General features: G+C 43.7%; 1 protein-coding gene across 4 annotated transcripts in view; it reads left to right on the top strand.

Annotated features, from left to right (window-relative positions):
• CPM (carboxypeptidase M) overlaps window positions 1–26146 on the top strand; it is a 130344-nt gene extending 104198 nt beyond the window's left edge. For all 4 annotated transcript variants that reach the window (XM_068276703.1, XM_068276702.1, XM_068276701.1 and 1 more), the window contains 4 exons: window positions 7011–7154; window positions 10229–10381; window positions 24708–24856; window positions 25302–26146. In XM_068276703.1, coding sequence (XP_068132804.1) covers window positions 7011–7154; window positions 10229–10381; window positions 24708–24856; window positions 25302–25565 — 710 coding nt within the window. In that variant the 3' untranslated portion in view covers window positions 25566–26146. The remainder of the gene's footprint in view (window positions 1–7010; window positions 7155–10228; window positions 10382–24707; window positions 24857–25301) is intronic.
• The last annotated feature ends 1785 nt before the right edge of the window (window positions 26147–27931 follow it).

Below are 27931 nucleotides of genomic sequence, written 5' to 3'. Positions count from 1 at the left end.
CAGGAGATCGATAAGCCAGGCAACAGGTTTCAGGGAGCAGACATATCCGTGGTTATAAACCAGCAAAAATCAGTCCTGGCAAGCAATCCAATATGAAGCCGAGGCAAGCAAACCAGAAATCACAACAGGAGAAAGCACAGAAGAGCACACCAAAGAAGACATGTTAATGCTATCACAGGCAATGAATACCAGTCAAGAGCAGCTTAAACACTACTGCCAGCCAATCACACCCAACCACACCTCCCAGCAGCCAACCAAAATCTACTTCCTGCAAACATACATGAGCTGGGATAATGAGCCGGCAAATGACAGCTGTTAGCGTCTGCGATGTAAGGAGTAACTACGCGCGTCCGCCTCTTAGCACGGATACTTGTGCGGATCTCCGCCTTTCAACACGAAGCGCGGTTTTCCATCCTGTGCAATGGATTTGTCAGAAGGAGCTGTCACTTGCACATCTGTAGGGTGCCGGGGATGCCAGCAGAAACTTCAGGAGAACTCAGTCTCTCAATGACTTCTTGTCGTTGCTAGATTCACTGCTAGGTTGCTGCACATGTAAACGCATGACACTGTTAAAGTCAGTATATCATAGGGACTTACGCACTGATAGGGTGGTTTTGATTTAAAAAAAAAGTTTATTTTGGTTGCAATCTTGTGTATTTAATTTAGAAAAGGATTAGGGCATTTATGTGAATTCTCCACTGATTGAACATTGTAAATGTATGCACATAGTGCCACATTCATGGCTTATACTGTTGAAAGACTAGTTTTCACATTTATTAAACATTAATCTCAAGTGGGCAACTATATTGGTTGATTTGGTCCTTTTTTATTCCCCACAAATATGTACAGACAATAGATTGGTACAAAAAATATTTTAAGATATTTGCAGGACCTACTTTTTAATGTTTTTAAGTTTGTTTATATTGAAGTCAAAATGATCTGCAAATAAAGTACACATCTGCAGGACGTATGGCTCCAGATGTTGTAATATAGCCTTTTTTGAATGAAAAAAAGATTGTGCTATCAGCTTGTACAAAGCCTAAGATCAAAGGTGAAATTAATTCCTTAATGTGGCGCAAAGGTATTTGAGAGTACAGTTTATTTTCCTAGGCTTTTATGAACAAAATGTTCCTATGTTGATGTGGATGAATGCAGACATTCACCTACACAATTGTATTTCATGTACTAGCCTAACTACAGCTGTGCCTCTTTTCATTGATTCTTCAAGAAGATAATATTGAAAGTATTACACTATTGAAGCTACAGTGCCTTATTGTTACATCAGCAGAAACACCTGTTTTACAGATGGAAACTTACAAAGCTTGGTGTAGTGGTTTTCATGATTTCCCATGGAGAAGGGAGGAGGGGCGATGGCGAGGCAGACGATTGGGCGACTTACAGCAGGCGGGAAGAGAAGGGGAACAATGCGTTTGGGAGTCATTCAGGTCTCGTTGTCGCTAAATTGTCCTGAATGACCAACTCATCTGAGTGTGATCCTGCCTGTGTATTTTACCCAAGTCATTAATCAATGCACTTATCAATGCACTTCTAATACTACCTAATGGAAACTAACAAGTCCCATGCCATTTAAGAAGAACCATTTCAATAAAAACTTCAAACGAGACATGCTGACTACCACACATTACCTAAGACAGAATATAGTACTTTAGTACTAGCTGGGAAGCACGGTGGTGTAGTGCTTAGCACCCTTGCCTTGCAGTGCTGGGTCCTGGTTCAAATCCCAGCCAGGGCACTATCTGCACGGATGTTGTATGTTCTCCCCGTGTCTTTGAAGAAGGTTTCCTCTGGGTACTCCAGTTTCCTCCCACATCCCAAAAACAAATCCTAAATTGGCCCTAAACTACAATACATACACTGCACAATATATACCTAGACATGTGACTATGGTAGGGATTAGATTGTGAGGGACAGTTAAGTGATAAGACTGAAGAATTACTGTGGCCTAAGGGGTACTGTTCTTAGCTGGTTTCAGACCTTCCTATCTGGCAGGACACAGCAAGTATGTCTGGGCACACACTACTCTAATCCAGTGCCACTTGCCTATGGAGTTCCACAGGGTTCTGTACTATCACCATTACTCTTTGCAGTCTACATGCTCCCACTGGGCAAAATAATCCAGAACTATGGTTTAGGATACCATTGTTATGCAGATGACACACAACTGTATCTGTCCTTCAAGCCTGGCACCCAAGACCCATCAGCATCCATAAATGCGTGTCTAGTGGATTTACAAAATTGGATGAACACCAGCTGGCTGAGGCTGAACTCTGACAAAACAGAGGTGTTGGTGGTAGGTGGTCCACACATGATGGATAAAGTTCAAAACGCTCACCACCTCAAACTAGCAATTGGGGGAGATACTGTACAGTATAAAGACTCTGTGCGAAACCTTGGGGTGATCCTGGATGGAAATCTAAAACTCAGACAGCAGGTATCAGCTGTCGTCAAGTCTTCCTTCTTCCATCTAAGAAATATAGCGAAAATAAAACACCTTATCCCAGCTGAAGACCTACCTGCCCTGGTTCACGCATTTGTATCCTCCCGCCTAGACTACTGCAACGCCCTGTTAATCGGATCTACAGATAAGGTTCTGCGCCCCTTACAGCTAGTACAGAATGCTGCAGCCAGACTCCTAGCCAATGCCCCCCGCAGCTCACACATCACCCCAGTACTGCAAACTCTTCACTGGTTGCCAGTAAAATGGAGAATCAATTTTAAGATCTGCCTGCTGACATTCAAGGCTCTACACCACATGGGACCCAAATACATAGCGGATCTATTGGAACTTTATGCCCCTCCACGCACCCTCCGCTCTGCCAACAAGATGAAGCTGGTTATTCCCAGGATACACTTAACATTTGGTGCTCGGGCCTTTTCCTATGCAGCCCCTACTCTATGGAACTCACTTCCACAATCAGTACGAGAGGCTCCTTCTCTGGACAGCTTTAAAAAAAGGCTAAAAACTCACCTCTTTTCCCTAGCCTTTGAGACTGCATAATGCAGGGTCACAGCGCTTTGAGTCCCCAGGGAGAAAAGCGCTATATAAATATTATTGTTATTGTTATTGTTACCCTGTACATCGCTGCGGAAGATATCAGTGCTACATAAATACTAAATATTAATAATATGGGGTTTTTGTTTTTAGGGTAGTAGTAGTTGTATACTGGAAATCACCCAAAAGCTTTCCCATTTCAGATTTACACTGCAGTGTAGAATAGTAAGTCGATAAACTGTAAATACTACACTTAATAATGTTCAGATTTGCAAACCTGTACTCCTCTAAAGCAGTGGTCCTCAAACTAAGGCCCATGGGCCGAATGTGGCCCCCTGAGGCTTTTTTACCGGCCCCCACACACAAATTGTATTACTTATAGATGCGGTCAGCAACATCTTTTAATATTGGTGGTCCGCATATAGAATAGCATTGCTGGCACCACCCATCCACATGGAAGCCAGAAAGCAGTAATTTGCTGGTTTCCAATCAAATTCCACATCAAGTGACACTACTGTCCACTGCAGGTTGTCACCTGGGTATGCATTACTGTCTGACCTGCAAAGACTTCTACATCATTTTGTGTATACTCCGGCCCCCCAGCAGTCTGAAGTATGTTGACCCGGCCCTCGACCCAAAACGTTTGGGTACCCATGTAGGGCTGCACGATTTTAGGGAAAAATCGAAATTGCAATTTTTCTCTCAGAAATTGCAATTTCGATTTTTCACCGATTTTTTTTAAATTCCTGCTTTTCGCACTTTGGGCGGGGGGGCGGGGCTTGGGTTTGGCTCACGGTCTGCACTGCCTGGTCCGCAATATCTTGCTTCTGGCCCCGCTGTGCGCGGATTGGCCAGAAGCAGTGAATATGTATAAGTGTTAATGAGCGGGGGGCGGATCCACTAGAGCGAGCGGCCCGGCACATCATACAGCATTACCTATCACTGGCTAGCGATGGAATGACGGCAGCGGTAGGCGGAGCTGTATGCTCTGTACAGCTCCGCCTACCACTGCCGTCATTCCATCGCTAGCCAGTGATCGGTAATGCTGTATGATGTGCCTGGCCGCTCGCTCTAGTGGATCCGCCCCCCACTCATTAACACTTATACATATTCACTGCTCACGGTCCGCACTGCCCGTTCCGCTGTCTGTAACATCTTGCTTCTGGCCCCGCTGTGCGTGGATTGGCCAGAAGCAGTGAATATGTATAAGTGTTAATGAGCGAGCGGCCGGGCACATCACACAGCATTACCGATCACTGGCTAGAGATGGAATGACGGCAGTGGTAGGCGGAGCTGTACAGAGCATACAGCTCCGCCTACCGCTGCCGTCATTCCATCACTAGCCAGTGATAGGTAATGCTGCTGTATGTGCCCGGCCGCTCGCTCTAGTGGATCCGCCCCCCACTCATTAACACTTATACATATTCACTGCTTCTGGCCAATCCGCGCACAGCGGGGCCAGAAGCAAGATGTTACAGACAGCGGACTGAAAAACCGAAGGTACTGACGATCAGCAGATCGTCTTGCCTCGAACCGCGGTTTCGGTTTTAAACTGAAAAACCGTGCAGCCCTAGACCCATGCTCTAAAGCTATCTTGCTGCTTCAGGTTTTTAGCTTCATCACCTTGGTTGAGTTTTAAACTGTATCTGAATTCACAAAAGTGTGACACTATTACTTCTAGTAAGTAGCCTATCATCATTATTTTTGTTTTGATGTTTTGATTTTATCCTGAATTTTTGATGCACAGTTTACTGTATGAACCTCTGCTTGTCACCCCTTTTCCTGGCCCTATTTTTTTTCTTGTCTAAGCAATTCTCTTTAGCCCTCATCACTTTACAGTTATAATTAACTTGTGAGTAAGATTTTAAAAACATGCAAACAACGGAGAGAGAGGGGGAAGGGACTGTGAAAAATTGGCAAGCTCAGCACACTCTCTACCTTAAAGTACACGTGAAGCAAGGAGGGTCAGAAAGGGTAGATAAGTAGTAGTGATGGTCATGTCTAGGAGAACTCATGGAGAAGCATGTGATCAGTTTGGTCAGGTGATAGATATGTGAGGCATCCATGGTTATAATTACTAGGTAACCCAGCGGTGTTGATCCAGGGATTTAATCTGATATCCTAGAACCCACTCTTTCAGCATAGGGCCCCTTTTTATCTTCTGGCCATGCTTCTGCGTATGGATGAGAACATACGAGTAAGATCAATCCATGCCCAATAAAACAAGGCCACTTGTGCATAACTTTTTTTTTTCCTCCACGCACAAGCAATTCTCTCTACTGGGCATGCACAGACTTTACTTGCGCTTGCCCAGTTCATCTAGTGTGTGTATAAGGCTTTACTAACTAAAACCATTGTTAAAAAGTATACATACCCTTTATACCTGGTACACACCATGCAATTTCCAGTCAGATCAACTGTTAGGATAGATAATTTACGAGGATTAATTTTTCCGCTAAAAAACAAGTTATACGCAGGTACAAGGGAAAGAACAGAAGTGAACAATAAAGTATACCAATATTCAATTTTAAAAGTAACCTGTCACTGGTGTGACACACAACTGAGACAAGGGATGACATAGTTTGTGGCTACTGGTAATGTTGTGGGAGTGTTAAATCTTTTGAGAATGTAAGGCTAGGTGCACAGTTAACAACTTTTAAAAACATTTTTGGACATTATGCACCTGCATCTGCATTAAAACGTGCACCTTTTCCCATAGTAGCTAATTGATTTTAATGAGAAAACACACACAGTGAAAGGTATTATGAAACAAGGTTCTAAGCATACTTAATTAGTTTAAATTTCAAAAAAAAATGTCATGCTCAAAAATGCAAAAAAAAAAAAAAAAGAAGAAAATAGCATCAGAGGGAGTGAAATGCACAAGCTAGAATTCCAATTTTTCCTTCTTTTTCTAAAACTTTAGCTTGTAAACTCACAAAGGCAGGGCTGTTTCACCCTTTTGTGTATTGGCATTTGTTACACATTTTATTCATGTTTTTTTTGTGACTGTAATTATCAATTCTGTATTTTGTATAGTGTTTACCATTGTATGTATTATTTTGTACCCTATGTTTGTTTCTTACTTTGTACAGCGCTACGTAATATGTTGGCACTCTATAAATATTTAGTAATCATAATAAAATAATATTTTAAAACATTAGCTTCTTAAAGAGACACGAAGCGAAAAAAAAAGATGATATAATGATTTGTATGTGTAGTACAGCTAAGAAATAAAACGTTAGGAGCAGAGACATAAGTCTAATATTGTTTCCAGTACAGGAAGAGTTAAGAAACTCCAGTTGTTATCTATGCAAAAAAGCCATTGAGCTCCAAGACTTTCAAAGTCGCAGAGAGCTCTGTCTTCTGAAGCTTATTATCTCAAGTGTCTAGCACTGTATTGTTTTTTTTTCCTTCAGAGAACAGTTCAAAAGTTCACAAGACTGCTATGTAAAATAATTTAGAATGATGAGTAGTGTGTAAACTGCGAATATTAGAAAATAATGCAATGTTATAAAAAAAAAACTATACAACTGAAAATAAAAATATGAGGATATTTTCTTTGTTCCTAATATTCTAGTAATCTCTAGTTATCCGTACTACACAACCAATTCACTATATCATAATTTTTCTTTCCACTGCAGTGTCTCTTTAATCATGCAAACATTTCATATGACAAAAAAGTATGTTTGTTTCCACCGGTCAGATTGCATGCTGAACTTTGGAAGTTAAAGAAATGCCTCATTTTGCTGCAGTGTAGTAAAGATAAGATAGCTCCGAAGAGAATGAGAGGAACTTTTTTGTCAGTCACATAATTGTCACAGAATTGACTCTTGTGATGTGGATAGTCTTACTGGAATGATAGCGCAACACTTTCTTGTTTTCTCAAAACATTATCAGGTGGAGGTATAAGTGAAGCATTAAAATTAAAAGTTTATATTCAGTACATATAATAATGGTGATTATAATAATTTCAATATACAACATTCTATCCACACAGTTCCTCCGGATAGTGATGTGTTGGTGTATCTAGCCAAACTGTACGCCAATAACCATGCCTCAATGTTCCAAGGCAATCAGTGTCCAAGTTCAAGTGGTTTCCCTGGTGGTGTCACCAATGGCTACACGTGGTATGCAGTAAGAGGTACGTTAAGTCTTGTTTGTTTTGCTGTCAAATGAAATCATTTCTATAGCAACAGATTAGAATAGTCTACAGCATTATTTGGTAATTCCCGGTGATGTTGATCCAGGGATTTTATCTGATTGCCATCAGGGGTTGGGAAATATTTTTTTCCCTTTTGGGGCTAATTGGACCATGCCTTGTGTAAGGGGTTTTCACCTTCCTTTGGAAACACAGGGATATATGAGGGTGCAGGCTAGTGTTGTGCCTTCTTTATTGGTTGAACTTGAAGGGTGTATGTTTTTTTTCCAACCCAAATAACTATGTAACTGTGTAGCATATCCTTACTTGCTTCTGATTGGGTAGATCCTTACCTGCTTGTGGTTGGGCAGATCCTTACCTGGTTCTGGCACAAATAGGCATAGTGAAAAAACTAGGAAGGTCACATTTGTGCCATTCCTGAGATGGATAACATTATACAGAGAGCATTATAAGAATCAGAATCAGAATCAGAATCAGTTTCAGAATCAGAATCAGAATCAGAATCAGTTTTATTTCGCCAAGTACAGCAAGAGCCATAATCGGAATTATTTGTGGTACACATGGCATAGACAGATACAACAGCACATACAATTTGAAATGCAGTAATCAGATATACAGAGGAGGCAGCAACGGGGACCAGCTGTCGACCCGGCAATTATGAGTGCAGGCCGGACTGGGGAAAGTCAGAGTTCAGTGACCGAACGGCCTGGGGAAAGAAGGTGTTCTTCCGCCTGGTGGTTTTGGATGGTATAGTCCTGAAGCGGCGGCCCAACGGGAGGAGCCTGAAGTAGTGGCTGCCAGGGTGAGAGGGGTCACGGGAGATCATGGTGGCTCTCTTACTCAATCTAGCGGAGTGGAGGAGATCAAGAGGTGGAAGAGGAGACCCGATGATTCTCTCTGCATCAGCTATGACCCTCTGCAGTTTATGTTTATCACTGGCCGATGCACCCGCGTACCAAACAATGACTGAGGAGCAGAGGATGGATTCTATGGTGGCGGTATAGAAGCTGGCCAGCAGCTCCCGTGGCATGCCAAATCTCTTCAGTTGGCGCAGGAAGAACAGCCTCTGTTGGGATTTCTTTTGAATTTTAGTGGTGTTCTGCCCCCATTTCAGATTATTGGTGAGAGTCGTGCCAAGGAACCGAACCGATGACACTATAGAAACTTCTGTTCCTCCAATGAGGACAGGCGAGGGGGGGGGGAGGGTTCCTCCTGAAGTCTACAACTAGTTCAACAGTCTTTGCTGTGTTGAGAACTAGGTTGTTCTCCCTGCACCAATTGCATATTCTCTCGACCTCGCTCCGGTATTCATGCTCTCCGTTGCTTCCAATTAGGCCAATAATGGTGGTGTCATCCGCAAATTTGATGACCTTCACAGAGTCAGCGGATGAGATACAGTCGTTGGTATAAAGGGAGAACAGTAGAGGTGACAGAACACAGCCTTGTGGAGCCCCAGTATTGGTGGTTCGAATGCTGGAGTAATAGTTGCCGAGCTTCACCTGTTGTGTTCTATTTGTCAGGAAGTCCTTGATCCATGCTCTGAGAGTGGGATCAACTCCGAGCTGTGTCAGATTGGTGATCAGGATGTCAGGGCAGATCGTGTTGAACGCTGAGCTAAAGTCTAGGAACAGGATCCTGGCATAGGAGGCCGGCCTGTCTAAGTGCTCAGTGATGTGTGCCACGCTGACATTGATGGCATCCTCCACGGATCTGTTTGCCCTATATGCAAATTGGAGCGGGTCTAAAAGGGCGTCTGTGGACCTCTTCAGGTGGGCAAGGACCAGCCGCTCGAGGAGCTTCATGATGTTAGAGGTTAGGGCCACTGGGCGGAAGTTATTGTGCTCGGAACTGCCTGTTTTTTTTGGGACTGGTACAATTATGGACCTCTTGAAACAGGCATGCAACTGTAGTAGAACATAGTCCTGTTTTACATTTATGACAAACATTCAACATAAACTTACAGTAAACCCAAATGTCAAACATAACACAAAACCATGAACTTCACATTGTCCAAAACATGTTCACTATTTCTGTACCAGCAGTCTCTACCCCCGTAAAGGACCAGAGACTGCAGGTACAGCAAAATGCTGCTTACCAACGAATCACCGCACAGACTCCTGGCGATCTACCATCGCCGCAGATCCCTCTCTCTGCCATTTGTATGAGGGCAGAGTGCTCTCAGCTGGTCAGGAGCCACTTCCATCGGCTCCTGACACTGTCCATCAATGTCAGCCAATGGGATTGGCTTACAGTGATGACAGGGTCAGGAGCCAATTAAAATGGTTCCTGACCTGATCACACAGCTCTGCCATCATATAGATGGCAGTGCGAGTGAGTTGCGGCAGAGGGAAAGCGGCGCGATCGGCAGGACCACGCGGTGGCGATTTTTGAAAATCTATGTCCTGTCAGAGCTGTGCAGCCACAAGTAGGACATAGATTTCAACCGCGCTGGTCCGGAAGTGGTTAAAATCCAATAAAATAGGCTAATCTGCTAGTCAGACTACATATACAGAATATACTGTACATACATCACTCATGCGGCCAGCTAGAAGAGACTTTAAAACACTGCACACAGGCACGGGGAGGAGGGGGGCATACTTTACACTAGGGGAAACACCGGCCGGGGGCCTGTCAGGTCCATTGATCATTGCGATATCAGACGCACATCCAGTTGTGCTCTTGCGACCGAGATTTTTCCAGCATGTCTGATCCTTTCGCCCCGATTTCAGCAGGGAATTGATCAAAAGATCGATTGGGTGGCCATGTTGCTGCACTTATTCTCTTCCCAGTCAATACATTTATTTAATTGGAAGGTTGGTTGGGCAACACTATCAAGTGATGTATGGGCACGTTTAGACCGTGCAGCCCAATTTTCCTAAAATGTAGGGATAGAATCAGTCATGGTATGATGAATATAGTTTGTAGTAATAGTTATTTTATTGGAGCATGTGTTCTATAGTTCATTATGTTGGCTATTAGGAACTCTACTTCTGCATAGTTGTAATTACATGGTATATGTAGTAAATGTCTGACATTAATGCTCTTTATGGTTCTAGGTGGCATGCAAGATTATAATTATATCTTTAGCCAATGTATGGAAATAACTCTGGAGGTGTCGTGCTGTAAATATCCAACCGCTTCCAACCTGCAGCAGTTCTGGAAAGACAACAAGTTGTCCATGATTGAGTATATGAAGCAAGTGCACATGGGTATGAATGCTTTGAAATGCATTTCCCATTGTATTGTTGTACATACAAGTTGAAACTGTAACTACCATTGTTTCAGCACTATATCCAGAAGCTTGCAGCATTACAATCTGTACAAATGCTGCATGGATGAGATTGTGGAAATCAAATTTTGCATAAATGAAACTTCATATAGCATTCTATGAGCTTGATTCACTAAGACAAATAGCATGCCTTATCAAAGTTAGCACGCTTTATCAAAGTTAACACGCCTTATCAGAGTAGCAGGACAAGTGGAGCTCTCGTCATTGCCATTTAGCAGGCATAATTTACCTATGTTACTCTGATAAGGCGTGCTAACTTTGATAAGGCATGCTATTTGTCTTAGTGAATCAAGCCCTATATGTTCTATATGCATATTTGTATTGCTTACTACATACTAGAATAGTGACAGAAAGATGGAAACTTTGTGCACAGATTTAGGGCTGGAACCCACTAGAGCAATTTTTGAGCGTTTAGGGAGCACTTTAAATCGCTAGTGCATTTCCTAAACGCTCTGCCAATGTAAATAAATGTAACAAATTCCACAGTAGCGATTGCGATTAGAAAAATCGCAATCGCAGAACATGCAGCATTTTGGGAGCGTTTGCTCTTCATTGTAAAGTATATAAGTGCAGGCAAATTGATCATGAATTGCTACACATAGCGATTTGAGTGCGATTTTAAATTACTGCAAACTGTAAAAAAAATGATTTATTGAAAGGACCAATCAGAATTAAAATCGCTAATCGCTACACAATCGCAGGCAAAAAGCTTCACTTTTTAAAATAGCTCCCAAAAGCGCCGGAAAGCGCTCATGAAATCGTTTACAAAACTCTCATTAAAAACGCTAGCGATTTGCGATTTGTAGTGGGTTCCAGGCATTAAAGTGGTATGAAACTCAGCATTTCTTCTTTGCTCTAAGGGCCCGTTTCCACTATGACGAATTCGCATGCATTAGCCGCATGCAAATTTGCATACACAGTGTATTTCAATGGGCCTGTTTCCATTACATTTAAAAAAACAAAAAACGGCAGCCTCTCTAACAATTTTCACGTTTACACATTTTTGCATGCCTAAGTTAATAGTGATGAACAACGACAGGTATATGAGGGAGAAAAAAAATCGCTTATGCATGCAAATTCACATAAAAAACCCTCCCGCAAATGCACGTGAATTCCCATGCACATGCAAATTTGCAGGCGGTTTTTTCTACACGAATTTGCCTAAAGGGAAACGGGCCTTAAAGAGACTCTGAAGCGAGAATAAATCTCGCTTCAGAGCTCATAGTTAGCAGGGGCATGTGTGCCCCTGCTAAACCGCCGCTATCCCGTGGCTAAACGGGGGTCCCTTCACCCCCAAACCCACCCCTGCAAACCTTGGTCGTAGATTTGGTCGTTCCTGGAGGCAGGGCTAACGGCTGCAGCCCTGCCTCCAGTCGCGTCTATCAGCGGCGCATCGCCGCCCCTTCTTCCGCCCCTCTCAGTGAAGGAAGACTGAGAGGGGCGGGGGAGAGTCGGAGATACGCGCTGACAGACGCGCGTGGGGCAGGGATGCGGCGGTTAGCCTTGCCCCAACCAGGAAGAGGGGATGCGCTGCACGGAGGGGGATTTGGGGGTGAAGGGACCCCCGTTTAGTGGCGCGATAGCGACGGTTTATCAGGGGCACACATTCCCCTGCTATCTATGAGGTCTGAAGCGAGATTTATTCTCGCTTCAGACTCTCTTTAAAAGATTCTTTACAGCAGTGGTTCCCAACCCTTTTGAAGTCATGACACATCATGCCAAATGCTGAAATCTACAATAGAAAAATACTAATAAAAAACATGAATACACTTAAAAATGAAGGCTAGAACATTTCAAAAATATTAATAAAAACAAGCACTGACAATTTGGACCACGCATTTTAGCTGTAGTGCATCTCCACCCCCCCCCCCAAAAAAAAACAAATGCCCCCAGACTCAGTATAGGTAGGTAGGTAGCAAGGTATAGGTGCCCTCAGTGTAGGTAGCCAGGTGTAGGTGACCTCAGTGTAGGTAGCCAGGTGTAGATGCCCTCAGTGTAGGTATCAAGTACAGGTGCCCCAGTATAGGAAATCAGGTGTAGGTCCTCTCAGTATAGGTAGCCAAGCATAGGTGCCCCAAGTATAGGAAGTCAGGTGTAGGTGTCATCAGTCATTATAGGTAGGCAAGCATAGGTGCCGTCAGTATAGGAAGTCAGGTGTAGGTGCCCTCAGCATAGGTAGCCAAGCATAAGTGCTCCCAGTATAGGAAGTCAGGTGTAGGTAGACCCCGTATAGGTAGCCAGACATAGGTGCCTCAAGTTTAGATAGTTAGGTGTAGGAGACCTCAGTGGCATATGCTGGCAGTGGCGGCTGACTCACCAGCTTCACTTGTTCCAGTGCTGAAGTCACTCTTCTCTTCCTGCCTCCGCTCTGACTGTAGTAAGAGCAGGGCTACAAAAAAATGGCTGCCGATGTTCGCATTTGTGGACATCGGCAGCCATCTTCTTGTAGCCCTGCTCTAACTACAGTCAGAGCAGAGGCATGGAGAGTCAGAGCGGGGCGGCGAGCGGCGACACATACCCGATGCTGCCGTGATACATGAATGTGTTGGGAATCAATACTTTACAGCAAGAAAGGTACTTCCAGAAAAAACATTGGTGGCAGAACAACATTCAGACAGTTAAACACAGCACTTTCTTCTTCAGTGGCAAGCTTAGAGCCGTTGCCGAACCTGATGAAGTAATTACAATAGTAGCTGATACGAAAACAACAAAACAATATACACACAAGCCAAAAGTGTACACAGGAGAAGATACATTATCACTGGATGCATCTATATATATAAAATTGGATGTGTGTGTGTGTCCTTGACCAATTTCAACAAAACTTTGTATACATATCCCATACTTCCCGGGAAGATATGTTCTGGGAGTATCTTGTCCCCCACCCCTGTACACCTTGGCAGAACCACAAACAGCCAATCAGATTTTACCTATTTGAGTCAATAGAAACATTTCAAAAATTAATTTTCAATGGGAAAATGTAAACTGCAGCCATTCTTACACTGTTAATGGCAGAGTATTCAAACTTGGCACACTTGGTCAATGGGTGATTGGGATTAATATTCAGAAAAGTGGGTGGAGCCTACAACAGCCAATCAAAATTCACCCATTAACTTTCACGAATATTTAAACTGCTGACATTCTTACACTGTTAATGGCAGAGGCCTCAAACCTGCTACAGTCGGTCACTGGGGTTCAAATTCACTAAAGAGGGCAGAGCCACAAACAGCAAATTAGATTTCTTTGCTGGATAAACTGCTTCCAATGACACATTTTTGATGTCAGGAACCCAAAAGCTCAAAAACTTGGTGATTGAGTGACTGTGTCAGGCAGGGAACACACTTGACTGTTTTCGTGCGCGTTTTCTGCACAGAAAAACTGAGAACTCATGTTAATCAATGGGCTAGTACACACTTACTGTGTTGTTCGCGCGCAGAAAAAAAACTGACATTCTGCATCCTGATTCTGCACATTTTGTCAGTTTTCTGTATCAATTACATCAGCTGCTGTGAAAAAAACGCGCGCATTTTCCTGCATGGAAACACACTTAGTGTGCAGGAAAAGTATGCAGGAAAACGCGCGCGGAAAACTGAAAGTCAAGTGTGTTCCCTGCCTCAAGGTTACAAAAAGTGGGTGTAGCAAAAAACAAATTTCCCACCGAGTGGCGCGGCTGTGTGCAGAAAATACGGACCTCGTGAGCATCTGCAACAGAGGGAACCCCGGAGCTGCAGCAAGGGACAGATCAGCTGCCAGGGACTGGAGGAAGCCCCAGGGAAGTAGATTTTTTGTTTTTCCCTTGGACCTTTCCTTTAATAGCAGAGGCCTCAAACCTGGTACAGTCGGTCATTGGGTGACTGGGGTTCAAATTCAGAAAAAAGGGGCAGAGCCACAAACTGACAACCAGATTTGTATAGTGGCAAAATTAAAGTATTGATGCCAAGTACCCCAAAGCCCACAAACTTGGTCTTCCCCTTGTTCCCACTGTTCTACTTAACAAATCCTGCAAATTTGGTGTTTATATCATGTAAGGGGGCTTTGCTATTAACCGCTAAAGTCGGCGGGTTTTGGCAGGTTTTTAATCACAAATACGTTTTTCATTTGAATCTTTAAAATCGATTTTATCAAAAACTATAAGGTCTTTTTGGAAAAAAAATGTAAGTTGTAGCCACTAATCACCTTTATAATCCATGCAATTTTGGTGATTGTAGCATGTATGGGGGTTTTGCTATTAACATTAAAGTCAACATGCAATCACAGCTAAAATTCAGGGTCGGATTTGGAGCTTCCATTCAAATCCGGATCACGATCATGGCATCTCCGGATTTTGATTCTGCCTTGGACAGATTTACTTGAATTAGTGATTGGGGTTATCTGAGCATCACTCACAGTCTGCTTAAACTAATACCACACAAATAATTAAATGTTTCCATGTTTTTATTGAACAACTATGAAAACATTCACAGTGCAGGTGGAAAAAGTATGTGTACCCTTGGATTTAATAACTTGTTGAACCTCCTTTGGCAGCAATAACTTCAACCAAACGTTTTCTGTAGTTGCAGATGAGATGTGCACACAGGTCATGAGTAATTATTGACCTTTCCTCTTTACAGAACTGTTTCAGTTCAGCAATATTCTTGGGATGTCTGATGTAAATCGCTTTCTTGAGATCATGCCACAGCATCTCAATCGGGTTGAGGTCAGAACTTTGACTGGGCCACTCCAGAAGGCGTATTTTTTTCTTTTTAAGCCATTCTGTTGTTGGTTTACTTCTATGCTTTGGGTGGTTGTCTTGTTGCAACGCCCATCTTCTGCTGAGCTTCAGCTGTTGGACAGATGGCCTTGAGTTTTCCTGCAAAATGTATTGATAAACTTTGGAATTCATTTTTCCTTCGATGATAGCAATCAATCCAGGCCCTGACACAGAAAAGCAGCCCCAAACCATGAAGCCCCCACCACCATACATCACAGTTGGGATGAGGTTTTGATGTTGGTGTGTTTTTCTCCACACATGAGGCCATATGCAATAAATTTTTTCACCTGAGTTATCTCCTAGGAGATAATTTTCATCTTCTCTGTAAACAAAATTTTCAGCATTTTACAATTGAAAATATACCCAAAAGTTGGTGAAAAGGTTCTATCAAATTTATTTTGAGTATTTTCTTGCTTGCTGGTGACTTAAATGGATTTATGGCAAGTTGTAAACAGATCACCTAGGAGAAAACTCAGGAGAAAAAGTGAATTGCATATGTGCCCTAGTGTTGTGTGTTTCTTCCAAACAACTCAACTTTGGTTTCATCTGTCCACAGAATATTTTGCCAGTACTGCTGTGGAACATCTAGGTTCTCTTTTGTAAACTTTAAACGTGCAGCATGTTTTTTGGACTGCAGTGGCTTCCTCTGTGGTATCCTCCCATGAACTCCATTCTTGTTTAGTGTTTTATGTATCGTAGAGTCGCTAACATGGATGTTAGCATATGCCAGAGACCCTTGTAAGTCTTTAGCTGACACTCTAGGATTCTTCTTCACCTCAGTGAGCATTCTGTGCTGTGCTTTTGCAGTCATCTTTACAGGACGGCCTCTCCTAGGGAGAGTAGCAGCAGTGCTGAACTTTCTCCATTTATAGACAATTTGTCTTACTGTGGACTGATGAACTGCAAGGCTTTTGGAGATACTTTTATACCCCTTTCCAGCTTTAAGTCAACAATTCTTAATTGTCAGCCTAATCGTAGGTCTTCTGAGAGGTCTTTTGTGCGAGGTGTTCTTTACATCAGGCAATGCTTCTATAGGGCAGGGCAGCTGTAATCAACACCTCCAATCTCATCTCATTGATTGGACTCCAACTTGCTGAAACCTTACTCCAATTAGCTCTTGGAGATGTCATTAGTCTAGGGCAGAGGTTCTCAAACTTTTTCGGTTTAGGGCTCCCCTGATGGGTTTGAAATATTTTCAAGGCACCCCTCGGCAAAAATAACTGACGAAATGCCGTTATGACCCCTATTCAGCAGCACCCCCCGAAGTATGGGAATGAACGCTGAGGCACCCCTGGCAGGTGCTCAAGGCGCACCAGGGTGCCGCGGCACCTAGTTTGAGAACCCCTGGTCTAGGGGTTCACATACTTTTTCCACCTGCACTGTGAATGTTCACATGATGTGTTCTATAATAAAAACATGGAAACATTTAATTATTTGTGTGGTATTAGTTTAAGCAGACTGTGATTGTCTATTGTCGTGACTTAGATGAAGATCAGATCACATTTTATGACCAATTTGTGCAGAAATCCATAGAATTCCAAAGGGTACACATACTTATCTTGCTACTGTACATACCGGTACCTGGGCAATGCAAGCTCATCTGTTAGTTGAAATATATAAATACAGCAGCTATGCAATACATTACAATGGCAGCTTTCAGTGCAGATAAACTGTACTTTTGGAACTTGCAGTTTGTAAACAGACAATATTACTTGTGCACAAAAGCAAATATGATATATGTATGGGATCTGTAAATTCCCCAAATTTTCCACCTCGGTCACCAAGTGGCCAACTGTGGCAAGCTTGGGAACTGTGAGAATGGCAGCCTTTTACATTCTTTCCATTGATGTGAATGAGTGAAATCTGATTGGCTGTTTGTGGTTCCACCCAGGTGTGCAAGGCGGGGGGGGGGGGGGGGGGATGGGGAGGGACACGAGACCCCCAGAACATATATTCCCGGGTAGTACGGGATCTGTATACCAAGTTTCGTTGAAATAGGTCAAGGGTTTTGAGTGATGGCAGCACATAAACACATACATACACACACAAACATCCAATTTTATATACATAGATATATCCAGTGAGAATGTGTTTGCCCAGGTGTTCTGGGATGATGCTTGCAGTCTATCACACACTTCAGTTTCAGAATCACCGCAATACAATTTCACCCATGTGAATGCCCACAATCACAGGTTCACACGGTTGTGATAGATAGATCATTGCTGTTGGTCTATGAAAAAGATGCAATGTGGCACAAGTGGAGTGCCTAGTGCATCATAATAAATAGCATATAAACATTGTTAGTGTTAAATACCCCTTTGTAAGTCGCACCAGAGGCAGCAGCTTATTAACTTACAGCTCCATGTAGTATGAGCCTTTTATGAAGACCATTCTTCTCTACTGCTAGGAATTGTCAGTAATCCAGTTGCTCTACCCACAACACATTCCCTCATGTAGGAACAAAATGCAGCCATGGTAGGGCTCTTTCATACGGGCAGCTGACTACCACCACCTGTCAGCTGCTGATTTGCACTGTCGGGGAACAGCCTGCTCTCCCATGGAGTCTTAACTGAGTCCAGCCACGTGACATATTGTGGTTCTCTGCCACCGGGTAACCCCACTGAGTGTCACAGAGGGGAGTTTAGTAGGTGGGAGGCACCCAAAGATAGTAGGGGTGTATTTATAAGGTGGTAGGATAAACTGTAAGAGGAACTTAACTTGAGGAAGTCAATTTTGTAGAAACAATATTTAAAAAAAAAAAAAGTATCATGCACATAGGACAATGCGTTTCACGGTGACAGACACTTCATCAGGTAAAATAAAAGTGTCGTAGGGAGATCCGTTTTGTGTCAGCACTGAGCGCCTTTGTTTTTTAAAATATAAAAAAAATATAGTTTCTACGAAATTCACTTCCTCAAGGTAAGGTCCTTTTACCGTATATCCTATTTTCTTATACATACACCCCTACTGTCCTTGGGCACCTCACACCTCCTAAACTTCCCCCCCTGTGCTTACCAGTGGCCCTCTGCTGAGGAACTCACTAGCTGGTCTCACAGCGACCACCACATCTCATCGACAAGGCAGAGTGGGGATGGTTCTTCCCCACGTGAATGATTGCATCATCTGCAACCCACCATTGTGAGTATAACTATTAAGGCCCGTACACACGCTAGATAGGCTGGAACGACGGGTCCGTCAGACCCTCCCGTTGGGCGGGCGTTCCAGCGACAGTCCGGCGTGTGTACAGTCTGTCTGCAGACTGATAAGGCTGTTTCTGAGCGATCCGCCCGGCGGATCGTTCAGAAACAGCCTTATCAGTCTGCAGACAGACTATACACACGCCGGACTGTCGCTGGAACGCCCGCCCAACGGGAGGGTCTGACGGACCCGTCGTTCCAGCCTGTCTAGCGTGTGTACGGGCCTTTACTGTGTCTGTATATATCATGATTTTACACGAGATTGGGCTCCTGGTGTGCCTGTGTGTTTTCTTCTCTCCTCTACAAGCCTTCTCCTCTGTGTGTCAAGCGCTGACACATGTGGTGTTACAAACGCTGCCATTCAACTGCATTTCACTTGTATCCGATTGGCGCTTGAGGGCGGTAGATGGGATGCTGAATGGTCCAACTAGTACACAGTTCACCCTCCAAATGAAAGATGGCCTAATGTGATGTTGCTTGAAATGTAATCTCTTTTGGTGAGTCTTACCCTCTTTCCCTGAAAATAAGACCTACCCTGAAAATAAGCCCTAGTGGAAGTTAAAGAGGAGGAAGAGGCAGCCAGTAAGCGGTCCTTTCATCCCAGCATACAGCAAGATTATCAGCTGTGTGCTTTGGACAGGGCAGGTGCTTGATCAGTACAGTAGCATATCTTCAAATCCAGAAACAGCACAGTACAAAGGAACAGGAAATGTTCTACTGAGAGACATTTCCTGCTAGAAATACTGTATAAGACATCCCCTGAAAATAAGCCCTAGCACATCTTTTAGAGCAAAAATCAATATAAGACACTGTCTTATTTTCGGGGAAACGCAGCATTTAGTATTTAGCACTTTACTGAGTATATACTTTAGTCTTGTCCCTTAACTGTCCCTCAGAGAGGCTCACAATTTAATCCACTTTGAAACTTTAAAGCCCAAGTAAACCATTTAGGTGATCCTAGGGCTTATAGACTTGACTGAAAGTATACCAATGCTATCATTTCCTGCTGCCAAAGCTCCCCTCATCATTTATAGATTTTAGTGATTTATTTCTGCATGGGCTGCCCCCATGTTTTTCAGTAGTGCCCAAACCTTGGCTGTTTCTGGGGGTGCTGAGCTCTTATTTAGTCTAATGATTCAGGGTAGAAACACACTAGGCAGAATCGCATATGCGTTTTCCACAATTTGCTATGGAAAACACATACTTAATTCTGCCTAGTGTGTTCCTTCCCTCAGGCTTATAATGGCTTGGAACTCAGAACCAATAGAAACAGGCAAGACCATCACTCTCAAACTCTCCAGGGACAGCAGCTGCAACAAAGAGGATTCATAATGCACAATCACTGTATATACTCAAATATAGGTCAATCCCCCAACACTTATTCCCTGTCACAGTTTTTCCCTGTTTTGAAAGTACAACTGTAACGAGAGGAATATGGAGGCTGCCATATTTATTTCCTATTAAACAATACCAGTTGCCTGGCAGCACTGCTGGTCTATTTAACTGCCATAGCATCTGATTCACACCAGAAACAAACATGTAGCTAATATTGTCAGATCTGACAATAATGTCAGAAACACCTGATATGCTGCATGCTTGTTCAGGGTCTATAGTTAAAATTATTAGAGACAGAGCGATCAGCAGGATAGCCAGGCAACTGGTATTGTTTAAAAGGAAATAAATATGGCAGCCTCCATATCACTGTCCTTACAGTTGTCTTTTAAAAACAGGGAAAAAAATTATTGAACTGAGTATAAAAGCAAAGGGTAGGAAATGCAGCACCAGGAACTCAAGGAACTCATAGGGCCTGATTCACAAAGCGGTGATAACTCAGTTATCACGCCTAAAAGACTTTAGGCGTGATAACCTTTGCACTAGCAAAGTTATCACCGCTTTGTGCTCTTACGCGCGCGCAAAGTCCCATAGGGCTTAATGGGAGCTTCGCGCGAAGAGCCGGGTGCTGCGCGCGCGGAAAATTCGCGCGAGTTTCTTCTTATCATGCCTAAACTGAGTTTAGGCGTGATAAAGGGGTTTTCACTCGCGTGCAAACACTTTGCACCGCTTTGTGAATCAGGCCCATAGAATGTTTTTGTCACATAGATCACATCTTGCCCCCACCCCAGCATATTCAGAGTTGTCTCAGTGTAGTGTTTACTAACTGGTTCTCACTGCCAGGATTCACCTTCAGCTCATCTATTGCAGTCTTTCCTCTATGACACCCTGCTGTGGCACGCATGATGTGAGGTGCCACTAGAGGGCATTATATAAATAAGACTGTAATGGACAAGCTGAAGATGGTGGGGACGTGTCACATGCATACAGCAGGGGGGTGAAGAAATGTGATCTATGCTTATCACTCTGGCAGGGGGCACACAGCCCAGTTTTGGGTCACTTTTTGTCTCAAAAACTTGGCTTTTACTCTGATCTATATGGTGGATGGTGGTAAAGGAAGCCACAACAGAGGCTCACACCTGCCTCTGTGTACTTGCAATAAAGTTTGTAAGCAGTCATGGCTGGTTCTAGACTATTTGCTGCCTGAGGCAGACTTGTGAGGATGCCCCCCCCCCCCCCCCCCCGATTTGGATTGATTGCACACCACCCGACAATTTCCTCTGCTTCATTTAATGTTTTCACATGACATGCTGCAGCTCAACATAATAGCACACTGGCTGGCTGTGACAAACAAACTGCTCACCCTCAGCCACTCCATTCTTCCTCAGTCAGGACAGCAGTGCCACCTCCTCCCTTCTGCTGTGCAAGTCAAATGAAACACTGCTGCTCTCCTGCCTCCCTTTCGTCACTCACTGTCAAGACTCCTCACATAGCACAACAAGCTGCTTTTCCCCAATGATGTCCTCTTCACCTCGCTCTCCTCTCGCTTCTCCTCCTACTCTGACTGCATGCTATTAGTGTAAATACACAGTACAAACATGCCGCCCCTGTAATCTCTGCGCCTGATGCAAATGTTTCACCGTGCTTCATAAGAGAACCGGCCGTGTAAGCAGCATATTTGGAGTCTTGGGTGCCCCTAATGTACAAATACTTTACGATTTCTGTGCTTTGAGGCAGAGATTCTGTTATGAATGCTCACTAGGGATGGTCAATGAGATGCAAATAGTTCCAAGTTGAAAGAGGATTATGCAAATTTTGTATGCAAATATGTGCAGCTTGAAAATAAACAATTGTGTCCTGTTGAAGTGGGGTTTGAGTGGTAATTTCTCAAGTGGCATATATTTGTATACAAAAATTGCATAATCCTGCATTAACTCAGAAAGATTTGCGACATCTCTAATGCTCACTTTCCCATGTTCAAATTACCTTCACTTTGGAACTTTTCAACTATTATTGACAGAGATTCCAAGATCAGTAATTTCACGGACCTTAACCTCATGCCGACCGCTCCACGCCATTTGGTGTGAATGCGGCGGCAGCCCCAGGACCACTCCACTCCGATTGGCGTGAATGGCTGGGAATGGGGTTTGCAGGATGTCGCGCGCATCTCCCCTGTGATGACGGAGCTCCGCTCTGCCTTCAGTCTCCCAAAGGCGAATGCCGCTCGGAGACTGTTAGACGTGATAGCGCCGTCTAATAACCCTGTACATCGCTGCGATCTAAGGCAGCGATGTACTGGGGACAGCCGTGTGACACGGCTGTCCCCTCCGTAAGCAGGAAAGTGATTGGCTGTCATAGGCTGAAGCCTATGACAGCCAATCACGCTGATTGGCTGGCTGGGGGAAGGGAGGAAGGGGGAATGAAAAAAAAATAAAAATTATAGGCAAATTTATAAAAAAAAAAAACAGCTGGGGAGCGATCAGACCCCACCAACAGAGAGCTCTGTTGGTGGGGGGAATCACCTGTGTGCTGAGTTGTGCGGCCCTGCAGCGACGCCCTTAAAGCTGCAGTGGCCTATTTAGTAAAAAATGGCCTGGTCACTAGGGGGTTTAACACTGCGGTCCTTAAGTGGTTAAAATGTACCTGAGACGTAAAAAATAAAATACACATACCTGGGGTTTCCTCCAGTCCCTCCAGGCTGATCGCTCCCTCGCCATCCTCCTCCACCGATTGCATTGTCCGCAGTTCGACCCCGTCCGCAGCAGGACGCACATGTGCAGAATGCCCCAGACGAGAGGTCTTCGGTCAGGTAGCAGAGAAGGATGGTGAGGGAGCAGTCAGCCTGGAGGGGTCTGGAGGATGCCCCAGGTATATATAATTTTATTTTAAATCCCCGTTTCAGGTTTCCTTTAAAGGGAACCTAAACTAAAAAGGATATGGATTTTCCCTTTTAAAATAATACCACTTGCCTGACTCTCCTGCTGATCCTGTGTCTCTAATACTTTTAGCCACAGCCCCTCAACAAGCATGCAGATCAGGTCCTCTGACTGAAGTCAGACTGGATTAGCTGCATGCTTGTTTCAGGTGTGTGATTCAGCCACTATTGCAACCAAAGAGTTCAGCAGGGTGCGCGCTCATCTCCTTCTCCGCTCCGCCTTCAGACTCCGAGCGGCATTTGCCGCTCTGGAGACTGTTAGACGTCGCAATCGCTGTCTATTTACATGTACACCGCTGTGATCGGCAGAAGCGCTGTACTGGGGACAGCCGTGTGACACGGCTGTCCCCTCCTGAGGCTGGGGAGTGATCGGCTGGCATAGGCTGAAGCCTATGACAGTTGATCACCCTGATTGGCTGGCGGGGGGAGGGAGGGAGCAGGGGAAATAAAATAAAAAAAAAGGCAGTTTTTATTCAAAGACAAATGAAATAAATATTTATATTAAAAAAAATAAACAACTTTGGAGCGATCAGACCCCACCAACAGAGCGCTCTGTTGGTGGGGGGAAAAGGGGGTAGGGGAAATCACTCGTGTGCTGTGTTGTGCAGCACTGCAGCTTGGCCTTAAAGAGACTCTGTAACAAAAATTGCATCCTGTTTTTTATCATCCTACAAGTTCAAAAAGCTATTCTAATGTGTTCTGGCTTACTGCAGCACTTTATACTATCACTGTCTCTGTAATAAATCAACTTATCTCTCTCGTCAGACTTGTCGGCCTGTGTCTGGAAGGCTGCCAAGTTCTTCAGTGTTGTGGTTCTGCTATGAACTCCCCCTTCCAGGCCCCTATATGCACACTGCCTGTGTGTTATTTAGGATTAGAGCAGCTTCTCTCTTCTCTCTTATCTTTTACAAGCTGGATAAATCGTCCTCTGAGCTGGCTGGGCTTTCACATACTGAAGAATTACAGACAAGGGCAAAGCTGTTTGCAGGTAGAAAGGAGAAGCCTGAAACTTCAGTGCATGAGAACTGCAGGGGGAAAGAAACACACAAATGATCTCTTGAGATTCAAAAGGAAGGCTGTATACAGCCTGATTGTGTATGGATGTATTTTCTATGTGCGGACATACTGTACATCAACCTACTTCCTGGTTTGGTGGCCATTTTGTTTGTTTATAAACAAACTTTTTAAAACTGTTTTTAACCACTTTTAATGCGGCGAGGAGCGGCGAAATTGTGACAGAGGGTAATAGGAGATGTCCCCTAACGCACTGGTATGTTTACTTTTGTGCGATTTTAACAATACAGATTCTCTTTAAAGCTGCAGTGGCCAATTAGGGAAAAAACAGGCTGGTCTTTAGGGGGGTTTAACACTGCGGTCCTCAAGTGGTCAAAGGCTAGTTCACAGTGCTCAGTTGCATTGCAGAATAATTCTGCATGTCAGCTCACTGTAAATACAATTCTTTGGGCCTTTTTACATACTGTTTATATTATTCTAAGTCCTTCTTTCCACTGACTGTTGATAAGGCAGAAATGCCTCTCAAACTCTCACAACTGCACACTGCTGCCTGGTTACTGATTGTTGCTGCCTGGTATCTGCTCACTGACGCCTGATATGAGCACACCGTTCAACAGTCCGTGGAAAAGAGGCCTACCTCGCTGCATGCAGACTTTGTATTATAGTCTATATCCAGACTCCACTGCAGTTCACACTCATTATAATGCGTGCATTATGTAACTGATCACTGTTAACCTAGCCTGAGGCTAGATTCACAGTGGTCAGTTGCATAACGCATGTGTTCTAATGAGCGTGAACTGCAATGGAGACTGGACATAAACTTTAATACAAAGTCTGCATGCAGCGAGTTAGAGTAACATGATCAGTTACAAAGCAGCACTGTGAACAGGCCCATAAAATTGTATGGGCAGTGAGCTGACATGCAGTTATTCTGCAACACAACTGACCACTACCTGAGGGTGGTAAATGAAGATGCCATTCTCCATGTTTACATCTTGTGTGTGCATTTACTTCACAGGTATAAAGGGCCGAGTCTTTGACATGAATAATAACCCTGTCCTAAATGCTATTGTGGAAGTCCAAGGAAGAACACATATATGTCCATACAGAACAAATCAATATGGGGAATATTATCTTTTGCTTCTAAGTGGAACATACACAATTCAGGTAAGTAATCAAGCCAAGTAATGCCCATTGAATATGAAACTTTGGCTGGGACTGAGAAATCAGACAACAGAATGCATACCGCGCTTCTGCTTTATTATATTAACTAGTAGACCCAGCCCGTTTAAAAACGGGCTCTAGGTCTATGCCCGCCGCTGCTGCGCACGCTACACATGCAACGCCGAGCGCGCACCCGATGCAGGCGTGCACCCGCCCACCTCGCTCGCCCAGCTCCCTGGTCCCAGGTGTCAGTCACTGCGCACATGCGCAGTAACAAAAATCCTGGGACACAGGGACAAAACTGCTGGACGCAGCGACAGTTAGCTTTTATTAGGTAGGATGTAACATATTGCATCATTATTACCAAGCACTGTTTGTTGCAGCTATTATATACTGATGAAACCTCAGGAAAAATTCAACTCACTTTTGTTTTTAATCTTTATTTCAGGTTACAATGCTGAATGCGAAAATAACACAAACTATAACAGTCCCAGCAAGTGCAAACTATTCAGCATTGACTTATGACTTTTACTTCAATACTGCAACAGGTAACGCAGTTCCTCTGACAGCAAATTGTCCAAATGGAAGAACAACCAGCAACAGTGCTGACAATGGCAACAACAGCGACAGCAGTAGCAGCGGCACAATGCAAGCTTGTTTGTTGGCAATAGTCATCAGAACAACACTGGTAGTGTTACTTAATGGACTATAGCACATCGTCTGTGAATCAAGCCTATGTGGAGAAGCCAGATGTGGGACATTCTACAAAGCTCTTAAAGCCAAAGCCAAAGAATGTAATCATATGATAGTGTACATACCAAGATTTCATTTTATTATTTGACTTTAAAATCACACCAGCTTTAACCCTTAGACTGCTGCAGATATCTATAGGACATATTAAGGCATTTTACTACAAAACTACTTCCACCTACTCAGGATGTCTATAGGCGTTTTTGTTTTCCAATATTCCTTTGCCACAGATGTCTAAAAGGCATTTAGTACAAGGATTTGGCTCAGTGCCAACTTTATACTTTACTTGAAATGTGCAAGTTTTAAGATGATGCAGAGTTATGCAAATGTTACTGCAAATCTGTGCAGATTGAAAATGGGCCAATCAAATGCTTTCACTGCACGATTTGAGGAGTCCATTTTACAGTAGAGTTTCATGAGCATTATTCTGTATCACAATAATTAGCAATCCTCTCAAATGTATCTGCACCTCAAACACAAGACAATCTCTACTGACTAATGTGAACTTTGGACAAGACATTTAATAAACACAATTCAAACATAGATGGCACTGGCATGTAGCTTTATTTTTCCACAAAAATAGCTGGCAGTCTAAGGGTTAAAGGGGAACTGGAGTGAGAAGAATGTGGAGGCTGCCATATTTCCTTTTAAACAATACCAGTTGCCTGGCAGTCCTGCTGGTCTATTTGGCTGCAGTAATGTCTGTATAACATCAGAAACAAGCATGCAGATCTTGTCAGATCTGATAACTTTATAAGCACCTGATCTGCTGCATGCTTGTTCAGGGTCTATGGCTAATAGTATAAAGGTGCGTACACACATGCGACTATAGTAGTTTGTAACGATCATTCCCCGATCTTTACCAACGACGATCGTTACAAAAAACGAACCACCGACTATTAAGGCAAACGACGAACGAGCCAAATCGCTACAAAAGAAAGTTCTGTCTCGGCGGATTTTAACCAACGACGATCGTTTGCAAAAGTAGTACATCGTTGGAAACGATCTTTCGTACTAGGCTTGACATGCGCATTTCACTATTTCTCCATGGAACTTCTCATTTTTATGCGCAGGCGCAATAGTTGCTTTCTGTGATGTAACGTTCGTTCTAACGATCAGATCGTTACACACATTTTAAAACTACCTTTACTTAGGTCGTTCTTTCATCAATTAAAAGTTCGTTCGTCGTTCTTAACGAACGATCGTTGTCGCATGTGTGTACGTAGCATTAGAGGCAGAGGATTAGCAGGACTGACAGGCAACAAGTATTGCTTAAAAGGAAATAAATACAGTGGTTTGCAAAAGTATTCGGCTCCCTTGAAGTTTTCCACATTTTGTCATATTACTGCCACAAATATGAATCAATTTTATTGGAATTCCACGTGAAAGACCAATACAGAGTGGTGTACACATGAGAAGTGGAATGAAAATCATACATGATTCCAAACATTTTTACAAATAACTGCAAAGTGGGGTGTGCGTAATTATTCAGCCCCCTTTGGTCTGAGTGCAGTCAGTTGCCCATAGACATTGCCTGGTGAGTGCTATTGACTAAAAAGAGTGCACCTGTGTGTAATCTAATGTCAGTACAAATACAGCTGCTCTGTGACGGCCTCAGAGGTTGTCTAAGAGAATATTGGGAGCAACAACACCATGAAGTCCAAAGAACACACCAGACAGGTCAGGGATTTATTGTATTTATAAAGCGCCAACATATTACGCAGCGCTGGACATTAGTTTAGGTTACAGACAATGTTTAGGGGTGACTTACAGCAAAATGACAATACCTGAATACAAGAAAGACCAGATCATGCAGCACAGTATGAGTACAAGGTCATGCTTAGTCACTGGAGGGGAGCATGGAGATTAGGCAAGTTAGGTTCACTCCGATGCATAGCATGGGTTCACAGTAATGGAGGTGCATGATCAGGTAGGACACAAAAGGAGAAAGACCCTGCCCAAAGGCTTACAATCTAGAGGGAGAGGTAAGGACACGAAAGGTAGGGGACCAGAGTTCAGCTGTGGGTTTAGAGCACTTGTGAGGGGTAGTAGGCCAGAGCGAAAAGGTGAGTTTTGAGGGCTTTCTTGAAGATGTTGAAGGAGGGGGCTGCCCTAATGGGTGGAGGTAGGGAGTTCCATAGTGTTGGAGCAGCTCTTGAGAAGTCCTGGAGGCATGCATGGGACTGGGTGATGCAGGGGGCGGATAGGCGAAGTTCATTGGAAGAGCGGAGTGAGCGGCTAGGTGTGTACCTCTGAGTAAGATCGGAAATGTAGGTTGGACAGGTTTTGTGGACAGATTTGTAGGTCAGACACAGTATCTTGAATCTG

Source organism: Hyperolius riggenbachi, chromosome 3, assembly GCF_040937935.1.
Source record: "Hyperolius riggenbachi isolate aHypRig1 chromosome 3, aHypRig1.pri, whole genome shotgun sequence".
In the NCBI taxonomy this organism is placed as follows: domain Eukaryota; kingdom Metazoa; phylum Chordata; class Amphibia; order Anura; family Hyperoliidae; genus Hyperolius; species Hyperolius riggenbachi.
The sequence above is the reverse complement of the archived record's forward strand: the minus strand, read 5'-3'. Positions and strand labels throughout refer to the sequence as shown.